General features: G+C 38.4%; 1 protein-coding gene across 4 annotated transcripts in view; it reads right to left on the bottom strand.

Moving 5' to 3' along the window:
• Positions 1-593: 593 nt before the first annotated feature.
• The window catches only part of RAMP3 (receptor activity modifying protein 3), a 42,302-nt gene continuing 25,652 nt past the window's right edge, over positions 594-17,243 (bottom strand). For 2 of the 4 annotated variants that reach the window (XM_058800472.1, XM_058800464.1), the window contains exon 4: positions 594-1,761. In XM_058800472.1, the coding sequence (XP_058656455.1) occupies positions 1,506-1,761 (256 nt within the window). In that variant the 3' untranslated portion in view covers positions 594-1,505. The remainder of the gene's footprint in view (positions 1,762-17,243) is intronic. The other 2 variants (XR_009274465.1, XR_009274464.1) reach the window with 1 other exon arrangement.

The raw sequence follows: 17,243 nt of genomic DNA, 5'->3' as shown, positions 1-17,243 counted from the left end.
AAAATTGAATCATCCCAATATCAGAGTAATGAATAAACAAGTTGGTGCCTTCAACCCTTGTGAAAAGATGTGAAAACAAACCAGTACAGCTTATAAGGGTTATTTATTTATCTGTACACAATGTATGTAGATAAATAATCTAGTAAATTGAGCACTTCTAATTTGATTTAAGCATGGAAATGCTTTTCATAATCATAGACCTAAGTCTCAAAAATGGAGCCAGAACCTCACAGGAGAAAATCTAACTATAAAATATATAAAGCACAATTACTCGGCCATTCAACTGTATTTTATTTGTGTGCATAAGATATGGGAAAATGAAAAGTCACTTGTAACAGACTTTGCACAGCCATAGAAGAGCATTGAACGGAAAGGCATGTTGTGAAAAGAAGGTTTGCAACAGAGTAGTTCTTTTGTTTTGAGCATATGATCTTTATTTCAACTATTACATAACTTTATAGAATAAGATTTCTGAGTTGAATTTTTCTCTTTCTTCCTACTACTATTCCAAGTTTTGATGTTCATACTTTAATTCCCACACTCTTCACAGGACAAAGAATTATTTATGTACAATACTCTGAAAGGCACCTCAATCAACATGCCACCTTTATATTTATTTGTTGAATATCATTTGCATAAATTGGAGTGAGAGTGGGGAGTATACAGTGAACACAAGTCATCAAGAATAATAATTATAAAAGAGGAAAAATAAAGAGTCTGGTGTACAAAAAGTCTGGTGTTTCTTCATTACTCCTTAGTGTATTTATAATCAACCAATTTCCTTTCACATTTTCTGGCTCTGTAAAGTAGGACTTACATATCCTCCCAAAGTTTGTTTGTAAGACATACGATTCCAAGCAGCCATGCTTAAAGGAATTTTCTGAACTATTTTATAATGTGGGAGGATAATTTCCCTGTGCAGATAGTGACTGGACACAGAAGTTATTTCTTTGCCAGAACAATGCTTCCCAGTTTTGATAATGATGATTTTGACTAGCTTCTAAGAAAAGCTGCCACCTGGTTATATCCATAATCAGTTCCTGTGCCAGGGATCTCTCCAAGTCACAGAGTTCACAGATGAAAACCTTGAGTGTCCTGCACAAAACTTCAAGAGATATCACTTCCCCCACAGTAAGTATTACGCACATACAGCTCTGGAAAATTCTACCAGCCACCTTTGCCCACAGGAAAGTAATTTTACTCCTTTTGCAGACATGGGGTCCATTTGCCTGGAAACCCTCCTGTTTCTGGGGGCTGCCTGTGAATTCCATGCTGATGAGGCTTGATGGAAGTAGAGCTTTCCACCAGCAAATACTCATGGTCAAGACAGAAGCAGTGTCGCAGCAGCAGCAGCAGGCAGCTCTTCATTCACAGGAGCATCTCAGTATCTCACTGGTTCTGTTTCAGCAGATCTGAAATCTTTATGCCATGTTTCTCTCTTCATCCTCCTTTCTTAGTGTTTAGGGAAGAAAGAAATGAAGAAAAAGAAAGCCCAGAGGAAGAACTTACACTAAGATATCACTTCTTTTGCTGCACCATACTACCAGTGTTATCATGGCACATGTCAACAACACCGGGATCAAGATCAGTGTTATGAGAATTTCATCCGGTGGATCTTCCCAGTGAACCTTTTCTGAAGTACAGTTTGAAAAGAATTGTTTATGAATTCCAGTGATAAAGCCTTCTGCAAGGGGGTTTGGCCAAAAGCAACTTGCATTGTTGGCTTCACGTTCTGTGCACTGGGTAAAGTTGTCATAATACCTGGGAGTAGAAGAAAAATAAGAGAAGTTGAAATAGAATGTATATAGATATTACACTTTGAGAAAGCTACAGAGGGCACCATAAGACATCTCTAAGAGTGTGTCTATCATGTAGATTTTCTGCTGAAGGACCTCCAATGGAAGCTGTGGCACAGCGAGGCAGAAGGAGAACTGACTCACATGTACTAATGCAACTGAGAGATTTCAAGTGAAGTTCTGAGATCCCAGATGGACAATAATCAAACCTTGACTGCAGCCAGGACCTCCTAATGCCACTTAAGTACAAATAGAACTCCCTCACTAGAGATATCTACAGATTCTTTAAAAAACATGCACACAAATGTGCCAAGAATAGGACATGTTGAACAAAGTATGGATATTTCATGCCTCAACTGCCACTAGACATGATGTTGTCGTGACAATTACGATGTGGCACGAGGACTGAACCACAACATGCAGTGTTGTAAAAATTTTGGTTCTGTTGCACTCTGATGTAAGAAAATTATAGGAAAATAAACACACAGAAAGTTAGCTTTTGACAAAATTTCTCTTCTTTCCAACTCCAGCAAATGCCCAGCAGGGAATAAATAAAGACATAAATTCTAATTACATGTTTGCTTATGAAAGGCTGGGAATTCCTTGTAATACCAAGATGTGATTTTGATGCTGCATGTGCTTAAATTTACCTGTCCAGAAATAACTTATATTTAGGAGAACTGGCTACCTCTCGGGGAAAAAAAAGGCAAAAATAAGCCTAAATGAGTTTTGTGGTGTTATTATAGGCCAAAGAAATTCAGGAAGTGAATTGATATGGGGGAGGAGATCGGAAATTATGAACAGTGTCTGGTCAGTGCATGAATAGGGCAAGAAATAAGGAAGCTGAATTATTGTCTGTTGCATTTATTTTAGTCCTGTGTGACTCAATAAACTCATTTCAAAGGGGAAGTAAAAATAGAAAGGAGAGAGCAAAAACCCACATGACACCTCCAGGGACAGCATCCTATTACAGCATCTGAAGACCCTACTCTCCCTTACATTCCATATAAATATGGACTCCTGATGATTGACTTGTTCTGACATTAAGTCCTATAGGAGACTAATGTTCACTCAATGCTTTGCTGTAAACTAAAGGAGAAGAGACATTCAGTGTTTGGGCCAAGACTGAAGTCTACTGTCTACTGTATGTCTGTCAGAGGAAATGTCTGCCTGCCGTGCTGCAACCACACAGGTTGGGAACACAGCCTGCTGAACATCTAAATTCTCAGGGCTGTGTTCACAGAAGAAGAAAAAGCATCTCAGAAAGAGCCTTCTGAAAGTTCCTTGTAGTTCTCATTCTCATGGAGTTTGAGCCAATATTGCTCCAATCATAAGCAAACACACTGGACAATCTAACGCTAAGCACCAGCACGAAGATGCATATATGCACAATGTATGTGTATTTTAAGCAAAGTGACTAGAAAGGAAGCTTTTGTGACATCAGCGACCACAGGAAAACAACAGGAAATAAGCTAAAAATAAAATACAAATATCAGCTGCTTGCTATTTTAATAGTGTCATTTTAATGACCTGGTGGCATCCATTCTTTACATCCTTGGACTAAATTAGGAGTTGGAGATGTCTAGCTGAATGTGGGAGATGCAGTCCCAGAGGATCTGAAGAGCAACAGGTCTGAAGGCGAGGCTACAAGGTTCAGCAGGCCACAATGCAGAGATGAAGGAGCATCCATCTGCCCAGACAGGTCAGTGCTCCACCCGGCACAGACACTCCAGAATGCTGGACTCTGCTCCAGCCTGCTCTGGGCCATGCTCTCATGGGCACCTTTGTTTCATCAATGGCTGCTGTTACAGCCACCTCAATAAGAAAATCAACAATAAATCCAGGTGATTTCAGCACAGAAGTACCCTAAGCTCAAAGATGTGTTGATGTCATTTTTTTTTTCCTCTGTGTTAAAAATCCTATAGAAAATTCAGTGTTTCTACAAAGAATTCTGTAGATTTTTTTCTTAAATGTTAGATGGTGTAAACAAAAATACTTCCACTGATTTTTGATTGTAAATACAACATAGCTAGAAAAAGTTGGTTAAGTGTTGCCAAAAGGCCAGATAAAAATAACTTGGGAGATAAATTGTATTTGAAATACTGAATCCTAAGGGCCAAAGTAGAATAAAATGTTATTGTAATAGTTGGAATACCTTACAATTTTTCCTTAAAACCTTCTGTCATGAATAAAAAAGGGGTGGAAAAAAACTACCTGCACTATAACTCTTAGTTCACACAACTGTGAGAATGTAGATAAAGGAAAATCTCAGCTACTGGGAAATTGCATGTCTGCCAGTAAAGCTGAAATCACTTAAATATTTACATAGTTTTGTAATTTAGAGTTTATGCACTGCAACAGAAAGTTCATACAAAAAGAAAAAGATCCTCTCTGCATAGCACTGTGGAACAGCTGCCTCAGAAGGGAGCACCTGCATCCTCATTACTACAGCATGGGTGTTTTTGTAGTTGATCAATTGGTTTGCAAGTTGGGATTTTTAAGAGGGGGATTGGGGGTTAATAGATATTTAATTTCAGTTCAACTCTCCTATGCCTAATCCTTTCATGTCTTACATAATTCTCTGCATTCAAATTGTAAAGGCTGGAATAGGAAACGTTTCCATTCTGTACAATAAAATGGCTATGACAAAAGATGTCCTGGCCTCTGGAGATACTTCAAGCAGAAGTGCATTAAAGTTCCACAACTTGTGAAAGGAAGGAACAAGAAATTATAGTTTCTACTTATTCCCCAAAGAAATATCTGGAGAGCACACTGGAGCTCAAGCTCCATCACTTTTCAGATTATAAGAGGGTGTGGGAACATTCTTTGTGCTGAGACACGTTTTCATCTCTTTCAGGCTAGCTAAAAGGGACCTAGGTAGTACTTAGGAAAGGGATATTCACAGGGAGCCAGGTCACAAAAATTATATGAGTTTCAACTCAGCTAAGTAGTCCAATACAAAAACCCCAAAATCTAAGCACAGTCTGAGCAGCAAAATTCACATAAAGACATGCTTTGCCCTGATATGTTCAGGACAACTGTAGGTTCTGTTGAGGAACCAACTCCTTCGTCAAATTGCACATTATTGAAAATACTTTCAGAGAACACAAAAAATAATTCCTTTCAGAGCAATCTCTGGACTATAACACATTTGTCATGAAAGATAATTTTCAATATTCTAGAACAATACCTCATTTTCAGAGCACACAAACTTTTTCTGCTGTTCTTAGGTTTTCACTAAACCAGATAATAACAACGGTGTCACTGAAGTTTTTTTGTTTAAACTGTGCAGTACTTTATTTTGTACTTTATCCATGAGAAAATATATTTTTACATGTTACCTATAACTAAGAACCTTGACAGGAGGAAGTTATTATGAGGAATGGTAGTGGACACATTTGCCTTAATGGGACAGTGTTTCATGGAGTGTCCACTGAAACTATTTAAACAGAGAGCTAGGTTTATTCCATCTAATCTATCTTAGGGTACACAGTTGCCTCTCAGGGCACTTCTCAGTCTAAGTGGGGCTTGACTCTCATCTGTAGTTTCCCTCATTTCCAGGGAGGAACGTGGTAAATTCTTGCTCTTTCTTCCTCAATATCCCTGCACAGGAAAACTGCAGAGATGAATGGTTTACAAAAACACAAGCCCCACAGTCCCCTCCCCCACATTTTTGTGAGACTAAGAAAACAAATAGATTGTTTAACTAAGAGTTTTAACAAATAAGCATTTTCCAATGCAAAACTTATTTCAAAGAATCACAAAGAATTATCAAAAAGCTGAATACAATATATATATATTACTTAAGAGAAACATTTGAGGGCATTTTCTGGCTGCAGCCAGTAGACCCACTGTCAGTTCCAATAGAAGAATCTTTCCACCTCTCCAGCATTTATGGACAGATCACCACAGAGACTCTCAGCACATAAGCAGTCAGGAATGTTTTGCAGTTGCTTAATGAGGAGGGCCGAGGATTAAAAAGCAAAACACCACATTTCCACTACCCCATTTTAAATAACTTCATTTCATGCTTCCTGATATGATTATAGAAGGGTAGTACAAGATATATATATACATTGTGAGTAATTTTTTGTTATTTTGAGTCCACTAAGTACACAGAATACAGTGAAAAATCTCTCAGCCATAACTGAGTCTTGATGCAAACCAGGTAACAGATACACCAGGGACACTCACTCCTGTTACTCTACAATCCCAGACAGCAATGTAGAGGCACTGTTCCAGGATACTACAAGTCATGTGGTGTATTTTAATAAAGATGCTTTAAAACTATTTGTGCTCTCCTAGATTATTCAGCCAAAAATTTCTTTATACACAATCACATATTAAATTGAATTATCATCCTTGTAACCTCCACCCAGACTGGAATACAAAACTCTGAAATGTAAGAACATTAACAAGAAACATCATATGATGAGAAAGGCTTTTCTTGCAGCATTTCCAGATGAAGGGGAGGCAGGAAGTAGAAAAAACCTCACAAAAATAAAAAGTCTATTCTTATGTGAGATGCAGATAGACTGTACAGAACTTCAGGGCATAGCAGCCTGGATGAACTTCAAATAAGGGTCCAAACCTTACGATGATCATTTCCTGAGGTTTCACCACCATACTAGAAGGACATATTTAATTTTATAGAGAGTTAGGAGCCTGTAAATATGGTGGAATATTTCCAAGATTTTCTCAATCAACATCTCTCCAAACAATTTGTGTCTGTGTCTCACGATTCCTTTAATCATATATCTTCTGCCAAGATGAGTATCCTCATTTTTACCTCCCTAACCAGATCAGATCTACTGTTGTGCAGTTCCAATACAGAATTCAGCCTCAAGAAAATGATGTGCTACAAAAACACAAGGAAGGAAATTAATGGGGGTGGGGAAAAACGGGTTTAATGAAAAAATTATAAAGTACTGTTTACTCTCACGCCACTAAATAATGGACATTGTGACAGATTTACTCACTTGGGTTGAAAATAATAAACAGATTCTGGTATTCTTTGAAGTAATTACAGATCTCCATCCTTAGTTTCACATCAACAGCTGTCTGGAAAATTCAAAATAAACCGAACTAAAACCCCAGAAATGCACAACTATTACTGAATTGCTGCTAACTCCCTAAAGATAAAGCCAGAAAATATAAATATAAAGAGCAACTACAGATGTAAGCAGTTACTTTATACACCTAAAAGCCATTTCTAATGAGCAGCAGTGTCCTGGTTCAGGGGAAATTTGGGAGAGAATCCCCAAAGAGGCTCCTCTAGGAAAGCAGATTCAATCAGCCCCTCCCCCCGAGCAGTCCAGGAGAAAATACCTCCTTGGAGAAAAGTGGAAAAAAGCTGCTCATTAAACAATAATACCCAAACAGTAGTAAACAATAAAACCCCTTGCTGCTCCAAAAGAGATGACAAACTGAGAAAACCCCGTCCCCGGGTTGCAGCTGAGCTCACTCAGTCTCTGATCAGTCCCTCCGGTGCTGGAATTGTTGCAGGCCAGGCCTGGCCCGGTGGGCCACAGCTGCAGCTGCCAGTGCTCCTCTGGGTGTTCAGTCCAGAGCAGGTTTAAACGGGTCCAAAGAAAAGGAAAAAAACCACAGTCCAGGGAACTTCTTTGCCTCAGCTAGCTAACACTAACTAAAAGCAAAGGAGAGCTCTGTCCTGCTGTCTGTCCATCCACAGACAACACAGTCCAGGAGCAGGAATGTGGAGGAGTGAGTGCAGTGTCTGAAAACAAACTGCGCACTTCTTCTCTCCCCCACTTCACTCTCTGGAAGAAGTCTTAAAGGTGCAAAACTTATTATTCATTATAAACAGAACAAGACGATTGACGATAAAAGCATCATATAGTCAACCTAGGACAAGCAGAAACTACTATATTAAGCAAATGTAGAACAAGGAGGAAAATGCGTCCTGACATACGGTACTGCATTATTCAGATCAAATATTCAGTAGCACCAGAATTTTACCAAGCCAAAAACTTCAACTGGCAAACAGGCTTTACTTTCCACCACTCCTGACTAGATTTTAATGACTACTTAATTGTACACTCAGCCCATTTTTGGAGAACACCCAGTAAGAGGAGAAGTAGTCTCTGAAGCCATTACTTTATCATGTCCTCAGAAGCCAATCCCATAACTCCCTTGAGTTAGACAAAAATCAAAAGAGTAAGTGAAGGCAAATCCTAGTCCCACAAACACTGAAGCATACATATCCAACTTCTTATAAGCACAATATCTCATAAGTAGCCATCACTGATGATATATGGAATAGCATGAATATAATCATTATATATCTACTCCTTACAGTCAAACACATCAGGCTTGTGATTCTGTCAGGTAAATGCAAATTTTAAAACCTCTTATTTATGGATCAAATTTAAACTTGAGTTGGTCAACTAGTGCAAGCCTTCATTTTTTTTGGGCTTCTCACCAAAGGAGACAGCATGTTTGTAGGGGCAAGCTCTGTTTTTGTGTACATCAATAATTTTACAGTTAAAATTTTAAACCTTGTACTAGAACATGTGAATGGAAGCAGGAAGCATTCCAAAATCCAGATCCAAATTATCAGACCATCTTCTGATCTCCAGTAAACGCTTCTCAGCACTGAAAATGGCAGATGCACTATCTCTACTACCTCATCTGCTTTCTCTCTATTATAGTCAGTTTTTTCTCTATTTAATTCAAAGTACTTCAAAATGACAGGCCAAAGGCAATACCTAACTAAGATCAGGATTTTTTTCTTTCCTATCAGCTATGCATCTCCCCTCAAGTGTCATTAGGAAAACCATTAGCATTTTCTGGCACATATCCCCTTTCAAATGCCAAGCATGACGGAGATGAGAGCCCTGAAAAGCCAGTAACACAATTTGAAGGCACATTCCATATTGTACAGGTACAATAGTAGGAATGTCATGTACAATTTCAAATCAAACTTCTGCATACTTCAAAACTATGTTGCCTTTACAGTCGGTCAAAGACTGGTATAATTGTAGGGCATGATGCACAACACAGCTTCTTTGATGCTTCCCCTGCCAAGGAAGGGAGCCCAGGACAACCAGTACTTTGGAGAGATGAGTCCCATACCTGTTGTGCCTAGCAAAAAAAAAGCCTCAGTAAAAAAAAGCAAGCTACTAGAGAATTACACTCAAATCTGCCACTGTAGTGAGGGAGAGACATGCAAGCAGCATGCTATCCTTGTATCTTTCTCGCTCAACTCCTTCCCAAAAGCATTTCCACCTGAGTCACCACAGATTGGCACAATCCTCACTCCAGTCAGCATGAATGCGAGTGCTCCCGCTGCAAGCAGGTGTTTGGGTCAGCCACTGACACAGCCACCTCCTGAGGTGCTTCTGCTTTCTCCCAAATACATCAGTCACTTTGTTCATTCACCTTGGAAAGTTTGCTGCAATTAACAGCTTATTTGTCTCCACTTTTCTCAGAATGTTCCAACTGCATGATAAAACCATCAATCCAGCACTGCTTCCAAAATTAAATGCTCAGCCAGCTTCAATCACATCATCCAACACCTGGGGAGAAGCCAGAGTCAGGAGGGAAGTTGCTAGCCTAGAACCACTCTGAGCTCATGCCACATTTCAGGAGTTCAAGGCTTTTCTTTCCATCTAGACGAACCAAGCTGACAGGTGAGCAGAGAAAATGTGGCTTGAATTCAGACTTGTGCTCCACAGGTGAGCATCCAGACAGCCACTCAAAACAAGCCACCATGAAGATAAAAATTTTTCTGACCAACAGACAAAAACTCACAAAGAAAGAAATAACAGAAGGGCCTTTCTTTTTCATTCCAGCTTATATCTACAAACAACTGCTTCATATTCCATTTTTATGAGGATATTAAAAAGTATTAAAGTATCACCTGCTGAGTGGAAGCTGTTATTAGATTCCACTTAGTCCAAAGTAGCACAAGCCTTTTATAATACCACAGCTCTATTTTTTCAAGTGGAAAGAGGGGAGAGAAATATCTGCTAATATGCAGCTGTGAAACAGAAATCATCAGTCAATCAGGCTTAGATTTTGAGGAACACCCACTGTAGGATCTCCACAGATGAAAATTTTCTTTTTAACAAAAAAAAAATCAACACATAATCTGTTACTAAGTTGAACTTTTCATCATCATTTTCATAGCCCGCCTCATAATTTTTATGAGCATGTAAAGAATGTACACTTCTCCTGATTATTTATGGAAGATGGGTTTTATATAAACTTTTAAAAATTTCCGTAATTAAAAAAGCCACTTGCTTTGGGGGGAGAGTGGCTGTTGTGTTCCGCTCCAAGCAGAGCACAAATAATGGGAGTTAAAAATCGGTCGACTAATTACACATCTCAAGCTTCAGATTATGTCAGCTACTGGACTAGTTGAAGAATAAATCCTTTTTGCAGTCTTGCATAATAAATGTTATGTGAAATCACAATCTAGGCATGGACAGCTCACAAACGAGACCAAAACTGATGTAAAAGTAACCATAAAATCAGAGGAATTGTAAGAACATTAGAAATTTATTTAAAATTAAGTATAAAGACTCTTAGGGAAGAAGCCTAATATAGAAAGTTCTGCTTATCTACTATTCAAATACATCATTATGATTTAGCATGACTTTGACAGCACAGCATGTTCACCATTGAATGTGGGTTTTTTCCTTTCTTATGTCCTCCCCTCTTACTTGTGGTGGAAAAGACATTCCCTCTCCTTATGTAACTACTTCTTGTGCCTTGTGGCTTTCCAAGACTGTTCCAACATCTCACACACACAACAGAAGCAAATGGTGGACCCAAAGGGCCTTACTCCTTATCCACAACTGGGTATGAAAGATTTGAGTGTTGCAACATTCCCTGGAGTTGCTTAAGGGTAAGCCAGCAACCTCCTAAGCAGCTGCAAAAAACATTATGTCAGAGGATTCTGGATAAGGTCCACCTAGACTGTTGGTAGATTAGAAACAGAGGGACCCAGCATCTTTCTGTCACCTGGGAAAGGTAGCAGTTTCGTAGCTCCTGGATCTGCTAAGTCTATTTAACTTCATCTTGGGCCCAGCTAAACTCTGCCTCAGTTTGAGGAAGAACAATGTAACACGGCACACATCAACAATGAAATGTGACAAACCCTTGAGGTAAGAAAGCTGTTATGGGGTCTGAAAATATTTAAGCACTGTGAGTAACCAAGTAGTAGGGTATTTTCTGAAGCTTTATCCAATTCCTCTTTGGCTGATGAAAACAATGACTTATTTTCATAGTGATGGTTAAAAACCAATCTGTTTCCCTGCACAGAAACAGCCAACACCAGAAAGAACCTTACATTTTTGCACCTACTTTTTGTAAGTAGTAATACTAATACCTTATCCCTGCATACTATGAATCAACCTAGACATGTATCAGATATACTCCCCAGTAACAGGAAGCAAAAGTCCATTATAGATTACAGTGCAACATGGTAAGTTATACATAATACAGAACCAACTTAAGATCATTATGCTTCTTAAGCCCCCTTCCTGCAGATAAAAATTGGACTCAGGACCTCACTGATAACTCCCAGTTCCACAGGCAGACATAGAAGCCACTTTTAGATGCCAGAACTCTCATTTGAATATTTCTATGTTTATTTTATAATGACACCTTAATATGAAATGTAGCAGTGAAATGTATGAAAGATATCTTATATCTGAGAGAAATGCAAAACATCAATTTTTTGAGAGCTGCAAAGAACTGTGCTCATAGTTGTTCATCAATGCACTATTGCCATGACAACCTTTGATTTCCACTCCTTCTATACTCAGCACTTATCTTAGAGAAAATTTTTAATTTTACAAAGCTGCCATATCTCTATTATTTTTATAAGCACTACAGGCATCTCATACATTGCCTTCAAGTTTGTCAATGCAGCCAGCAAAATATGTCTGCCTTTTGTAGATTACACTACAGGCTGAAGAAAGTGACTTATCTTCTTAAGAGTGCAGAAGACTGCACTTCATGTCTTGAAACTACTTTCCAATACATAATTGCTACTATTCTGTAAAGATAAATAGAAATGCCAGAGCGCTGGCAATTAACCATGTAAAATACATTTTTTAAAGTATTGTTACATAAAAAACTTCTGTAATTGAAACAAGACTCTGAATACAAAACATAGTAGTATTAATTCATACCTATTGTGTTGTCAACAGTTAACCACATGACTAATACCACATGTAGCCTGGAGCAAGAAAATCTATTTTTTTTGTCTCTTTGTCTCTGCTGAGTTAATCTCCATTATTGTATTTTCATGGTTGATGCATTTAGAAAACAAGAATGCAGAAATTGTTTTGCAAACCAGAAGTAGCAGTAAAGTTTGCATTAACTTTTCCTTTTCATAATATATTTATATATTCATTTTAACTGCCTCTAAAAATATACTGTCCAGTATATTTTCTCTACAAATATGCTGTGCAGTATTTTGTATTATGCATTCCATAATACAAAATACTCAGACTATCAAGTTATACCATACTATTTTACCACCAAGCAATTTTACACAGAAATCTTATGCAATGGTTTTTATTAAATACAGCCCTTAATAATAAACTCCATGAAGACTGGTTTTGATTACTGATCAAAATAAAATTCACAATAAAATTACTGATCACAATAAAATTCAAAAGGTCATGAAAGCTATTGAAAGGCATATCAGCTGACAGTCCTGAGATTTGACAGCAGAACTGCTTTCTAACATCACCTCTAAGTTACTTACATTATTTTTTCCAAGTGACTTAGAATTAAAATATTCTTGTATCTTGAACTATTTGTCAGTTGACTCAGAAATATCAGCACTGACATACTGATGCCACCTTGTGAGTGTAAGCTACCACCATTAGTCCAAGGCACCTACTGAAGTACACATCAATTTGACCCACAGCATCCTTGCTAAAATATTGTTACTGGGGTCTTCAGGTGACATTGACTTCAATGTTGAAAATTCTTTTAGAACTTCAAGAAAATACTGATATTTATATCACTGACCTCTTGGAAAATGCTAGATTTCACTCCCTTGTTGAAAAAAAAAAATACTCGGGACAAATAAATGTAACAGGTGTTAAAACTTGCTGAAAAAAAGCTCTTGAAAAACTGAAATCTGACATTAAAAACTGAAAAGTTTTCAGCTCTTGATAATGCTTCCTACTTAGCAGCAGGCTCAGAAGATCCTTCTCTTTTTTCATACCAAGAGAACTTTCACAAAGATTTGCAAAATTATTGATAAATTGAAGAACAGAAATATTTGAGCCCTTAAAAACCTTGAAAATATGGATAATGGGCTGAAAAAGCACGTTATTCTGGCATGATACAGTCATTATATGTTTTTTAATGGAAGACCCAATGTCCCCCATGATTTAACAAAAAAAGAAACAGTTATCCCTGATGAATAAGAAATTCCAGTTGTTTTCCCTCCTCCCCATTCCACTCCACTGGTATCCTTGAATGGTGGCTTTTGTAGACTATGATTACAACATGTATTGTGGTATAAATAACAATTATATAGTTTTACTTCACCAAATCTGAGTTCTTGGTAGTGAGTGTATTTAATTCAGCAGCCTCCCAAAATATTGGCAAATTTCTCTTTATCCTCTACAATAAACCCCTTTACTGGTTTCAAGTGAGCTCTGCAAAGCAAGGTTTTGTTTGCAAAAAGCAAGATTTTTCAGTGTCTAAAATGAAAACCCAATAAATCTAATCAAGTAAAAACTGGTAAGGCTTTGCTAGTTTGTAGCATAGCTATGTCTATAACGTGCTGCAGAACAAAATCATGGCTTGGAATTTATAAGCTAAGTGGTCTGCAGGTCATCACAGAATTTAGAAATGTCACTGTTCTTATTATAGCATTATAATTCAGAAGTCAGAGTAATTCACTAAAACATTCAACATTCATTAATGTTTTTCACCACCCTTCTGCATCATGTAAGACAGCCACAGAAAACACAGTGTTAGAAAAGCATTGCTGTAAATCTCCACTAAAGAGAGAAAAAGTATTAGAAATGAGTATTCAAAGCCCTTCCAATACCTTACCTGGAATTATCAAATACAGACTTTATTTTCACAGCCATGTATTATATAAAATGACTGTGCCTCTCCTTTATAGCAAAGGTGAAAACTATAATGCACTAAAGAACCATATTTCAGCCTCTGCATCTATCAGGATGAAAGCAGTTATATGGGAATGATGTATTCCTGTCTCATGTCAAGCCCTGATGTCTGAATTCAAACTAACCACTTTATTTCTATTCATCAGGACATATACTTATCTACACAATACAAAATAAAGCAAATACATTTCACATGAAAGTATGATCTGAAATTGAGGTCCTATGGAAGATACTCTTTTATACCCCCATTAAGGGACCCACCGTGCCTTTGCATTAACCTCACAGCAACTAGGAGAGCTGATCCCAAACCAGCAGATGATTGTACACATTCTCAGCACAGCCCTGGACCTGAGATTTTATAAACTTTAGGTTTCTTTTATTCCCAATGTTTTAAATAATAGATGGCAAGCATTATTATTTCTGCAATGAAAAATTGCTATTGTCAGCTACCAGCATGATGGCAACACAAGTGCTCAAACACGATGTTCTTCTCGATTGTTTTACTTCCTCACACCTAACTGATTTATTAGCTGCTTTGCTTTTGTTTTGAAAAGAAAGGCATGAGTCACAGAAGAAAAATAATATGTTCTTGGGATAACAATTACCAGCCTGGTTTTGCCATTGCTGCCATGAGTTTTAGATGGCTTTTTTAGTACAAAACTACTGTAAGTTTTGATAGGTAAAGAGGTGAAAGAAATACACAGGTAAAAATATTAAATATGAGTATCATCTTCATTTCACTGAGAGCTTAAAAAAAAGCAGCAACTGTATCTGTATGAGAAGCTCAAAGGAAGACAATCCTACTAAAGAAGACCAAATGCTGGCATCTACCACACCAGTCCTTTTCCTATACCCAACTGAACACTAAATGCTAAATCAGCTACACTGACATGAGGCCACGCAAAGTGCAGGTTTACTCAACCTTCCATCACAGAGACACTGAGATGACAAATAGTATTTTCTTCTACAAAATCTGGACTAACAAATCTGGGAGGACTTGCAGCTGGCTAAATAAGGGATTTTGGTCCCTCTTCTCAGTTAGATCTTCAGGGGAAAAGAAGACAGTACTCTTCAGATACATACAGAACTTGAGGCAACAAAATTGCAGAAAATTATCCAGACACCAGGCAATACAATGGCCTTTTGTTGTGCAAGCACATTTGTTATTTGCAGCATTTTCATAATGACTTCGCTCAAGGTAAACCATAACCAATGTACTTGTCTGTCTACAGGCATATGAATCCCAACACAAATACAGAGTACCCCCTCCTAACATGACACAAATGAGGAAGTGGGACTTCCTTCAATCAGTACTGCTCTGGATCTAAAATTATATGTGCTGGTCACTCAAACATCCAGTTTCCAGCAGCCCCAGGTTGCCTTTCATGTGAGAAAATCACATGCAAAACTCCAGATTCAAGACTTTTCTGATAATATTTAAAAGAATGAACCAAAGGTGTTGGCTTTCTAATTGTGAGACCAATACCATGGGAACATATTAGTTCACATGAATCACTGGCTCACCTCAGCTGCAAAACAAACCCAGTGGTTTGTCTGAGATTTTCACTAGGGATTTGTACTGAGATTTGATATAAAGGAATATGCCAAGCCTACCTGGAAGGAAACAGAAGAGGTATATACCCAGGAAATGAGAAGGCTGAGGTACTCTAATGACACTTTTGCCTTGGTCTTCCCTGGCAAAAACTCCAGGAAGTTTTTGCAGTCACTTGCAGAAGGCAAGGCAGGAATTTGGAGAATGAAGAACTACCCACAGTAGGAGAAGATCAGGTTCAAAAATATGTAAGGAACCAAAAGGTCCACAGGACCTGATGAGAGGCATTTGAAGGTCCTGAATGAACTGGCAGAGGAAGTGGCTAAGTCATTATCCATCACATTAGAGAAGTCACAGCAGTTTGGTGAAGTTCCAATTGGAAAAGAGGAAACAACCCTCATTTTTAAAAAGGAAAATTAAAAGGAGCACCTCTCCCCTAAAGACAGGCTAAGATATTTAGGGCTGTTAAGCCTGTAGAAGAGGCTTTGTGAAGCCCTTACAGCACCTTGCAGTACCTGAAGGGGACTAAAGAGAGGCAAGAGAGATAGTAGTGACAGAACAAGGGCAAAAGCTTTAAACAGAAAGAGAGTAAGTTTGGATTAGATATTAGAAAGAAATTTGTTATTGTCTAAAACAGCTTGCCCAGAAAAGCTGTGGATGCTTGTCCCCAATCGTCTTGTTCTGTTTATGCTGAATAATAAGTTTTGCACCTTTAAGACTGATTCTGAGAGTGAAGGGGGAAGAGAAGATGTGTGCAGTTTGTTTTCAGACACTGCTTTCACTCCTCCACATTCCTGCTCTTGGACTGCGTTGTCTGCGGATGGACAGACAGTGGGACAGAGCTCTCCTTTGCTTTTAGTTAGTTTAGCTAGCTGAGGCAAAGAAGTTCCCTGGACTGTGATTTTTTATCTGTTTATTCCCTTTTCTTTGGACCTGTTTAAACCTGCTCTGTGATTACAACATGGACTGAACACCCAGAGGAGCACCAGCAGCTCACACCAGTGGCCCACCAGGCCGGGCCTGGCCTGCAGCATTTCCAGCACTGATCAGAGACTGAGTGAGCTGAGCTGCAACCCGGGGAGAGGACTTTCTGAGTCTGTCATCTCTTTTGAAGTAGCAAGGGGTTTTATTGTTTAATACTGTTTAGGTTTTATTGTTTAATAAACAGATTTTTTCCACTTTTTTCTAAGGAGTTGTTTTCTCCTGGACTGGTTAGGGATGAGGGGCAAATTGAATTTGTTTTCCTAGAGGAGCCTCTATGGGGGTTCTCTCCAAAATTTCCTGAACCAGGACAATACTCCATCTCTGGAAGTGTTCAGGGACAGGTTGGATGAGGCTTTGAGCAATCTGGTGTAGTGAAAGATGTCCCTGTCCACAGCTTGGAACCAAATGATCTTTAAGGTCCCTTCCAACCCAAACCATTCATCAATTCTATGGTTTTCACAGTACATTCCTCTTCTGTAGAAGTTTTGTCATTAGCAGCTGGATGCAATCGCTGATTGGTGTCTACATCAGGCTTCGTGCAGCAGTCAGTGGGGAAGATGAAAAAACTTAGATAACCAACCAAGAAAATTACTGAGTTTGGAGGGTTCTTACATACACAGCAGAGGTTCTTAGCTCCGAGCTTTAGGAAGTGTGGGCATGTCATTTCATTTTGGGCTGCACATGTTTCTCACAGAGTTTGCCTTCCCATTGATCTTAATGTGATCTGGCTTTCTTTCATGTAATATTTTACTAAGTTTCTTTGAAAACTAGGCACTTTTA

The sequence above is a fragment of the Ammospiza caudacuta genome, chromosome 1 (assembly GCF_027887145.1).
Source record: "Ammospiza caudacuta isolate bAmmCau1 chromosome 1, bAmmCau1.pri, whole genome shotgun sequence".
Lineage (NCBI taxonomy): Eukaryota > Metazoa > Chordata > Aves > Passeriformes > Passerellidae > Ammospiza > Ammospiza caudacuta.
Note: the sequence above shows the minus strand (reverse complement) of the source record. Positions and strands in the feature narration are given on the sequence as shown.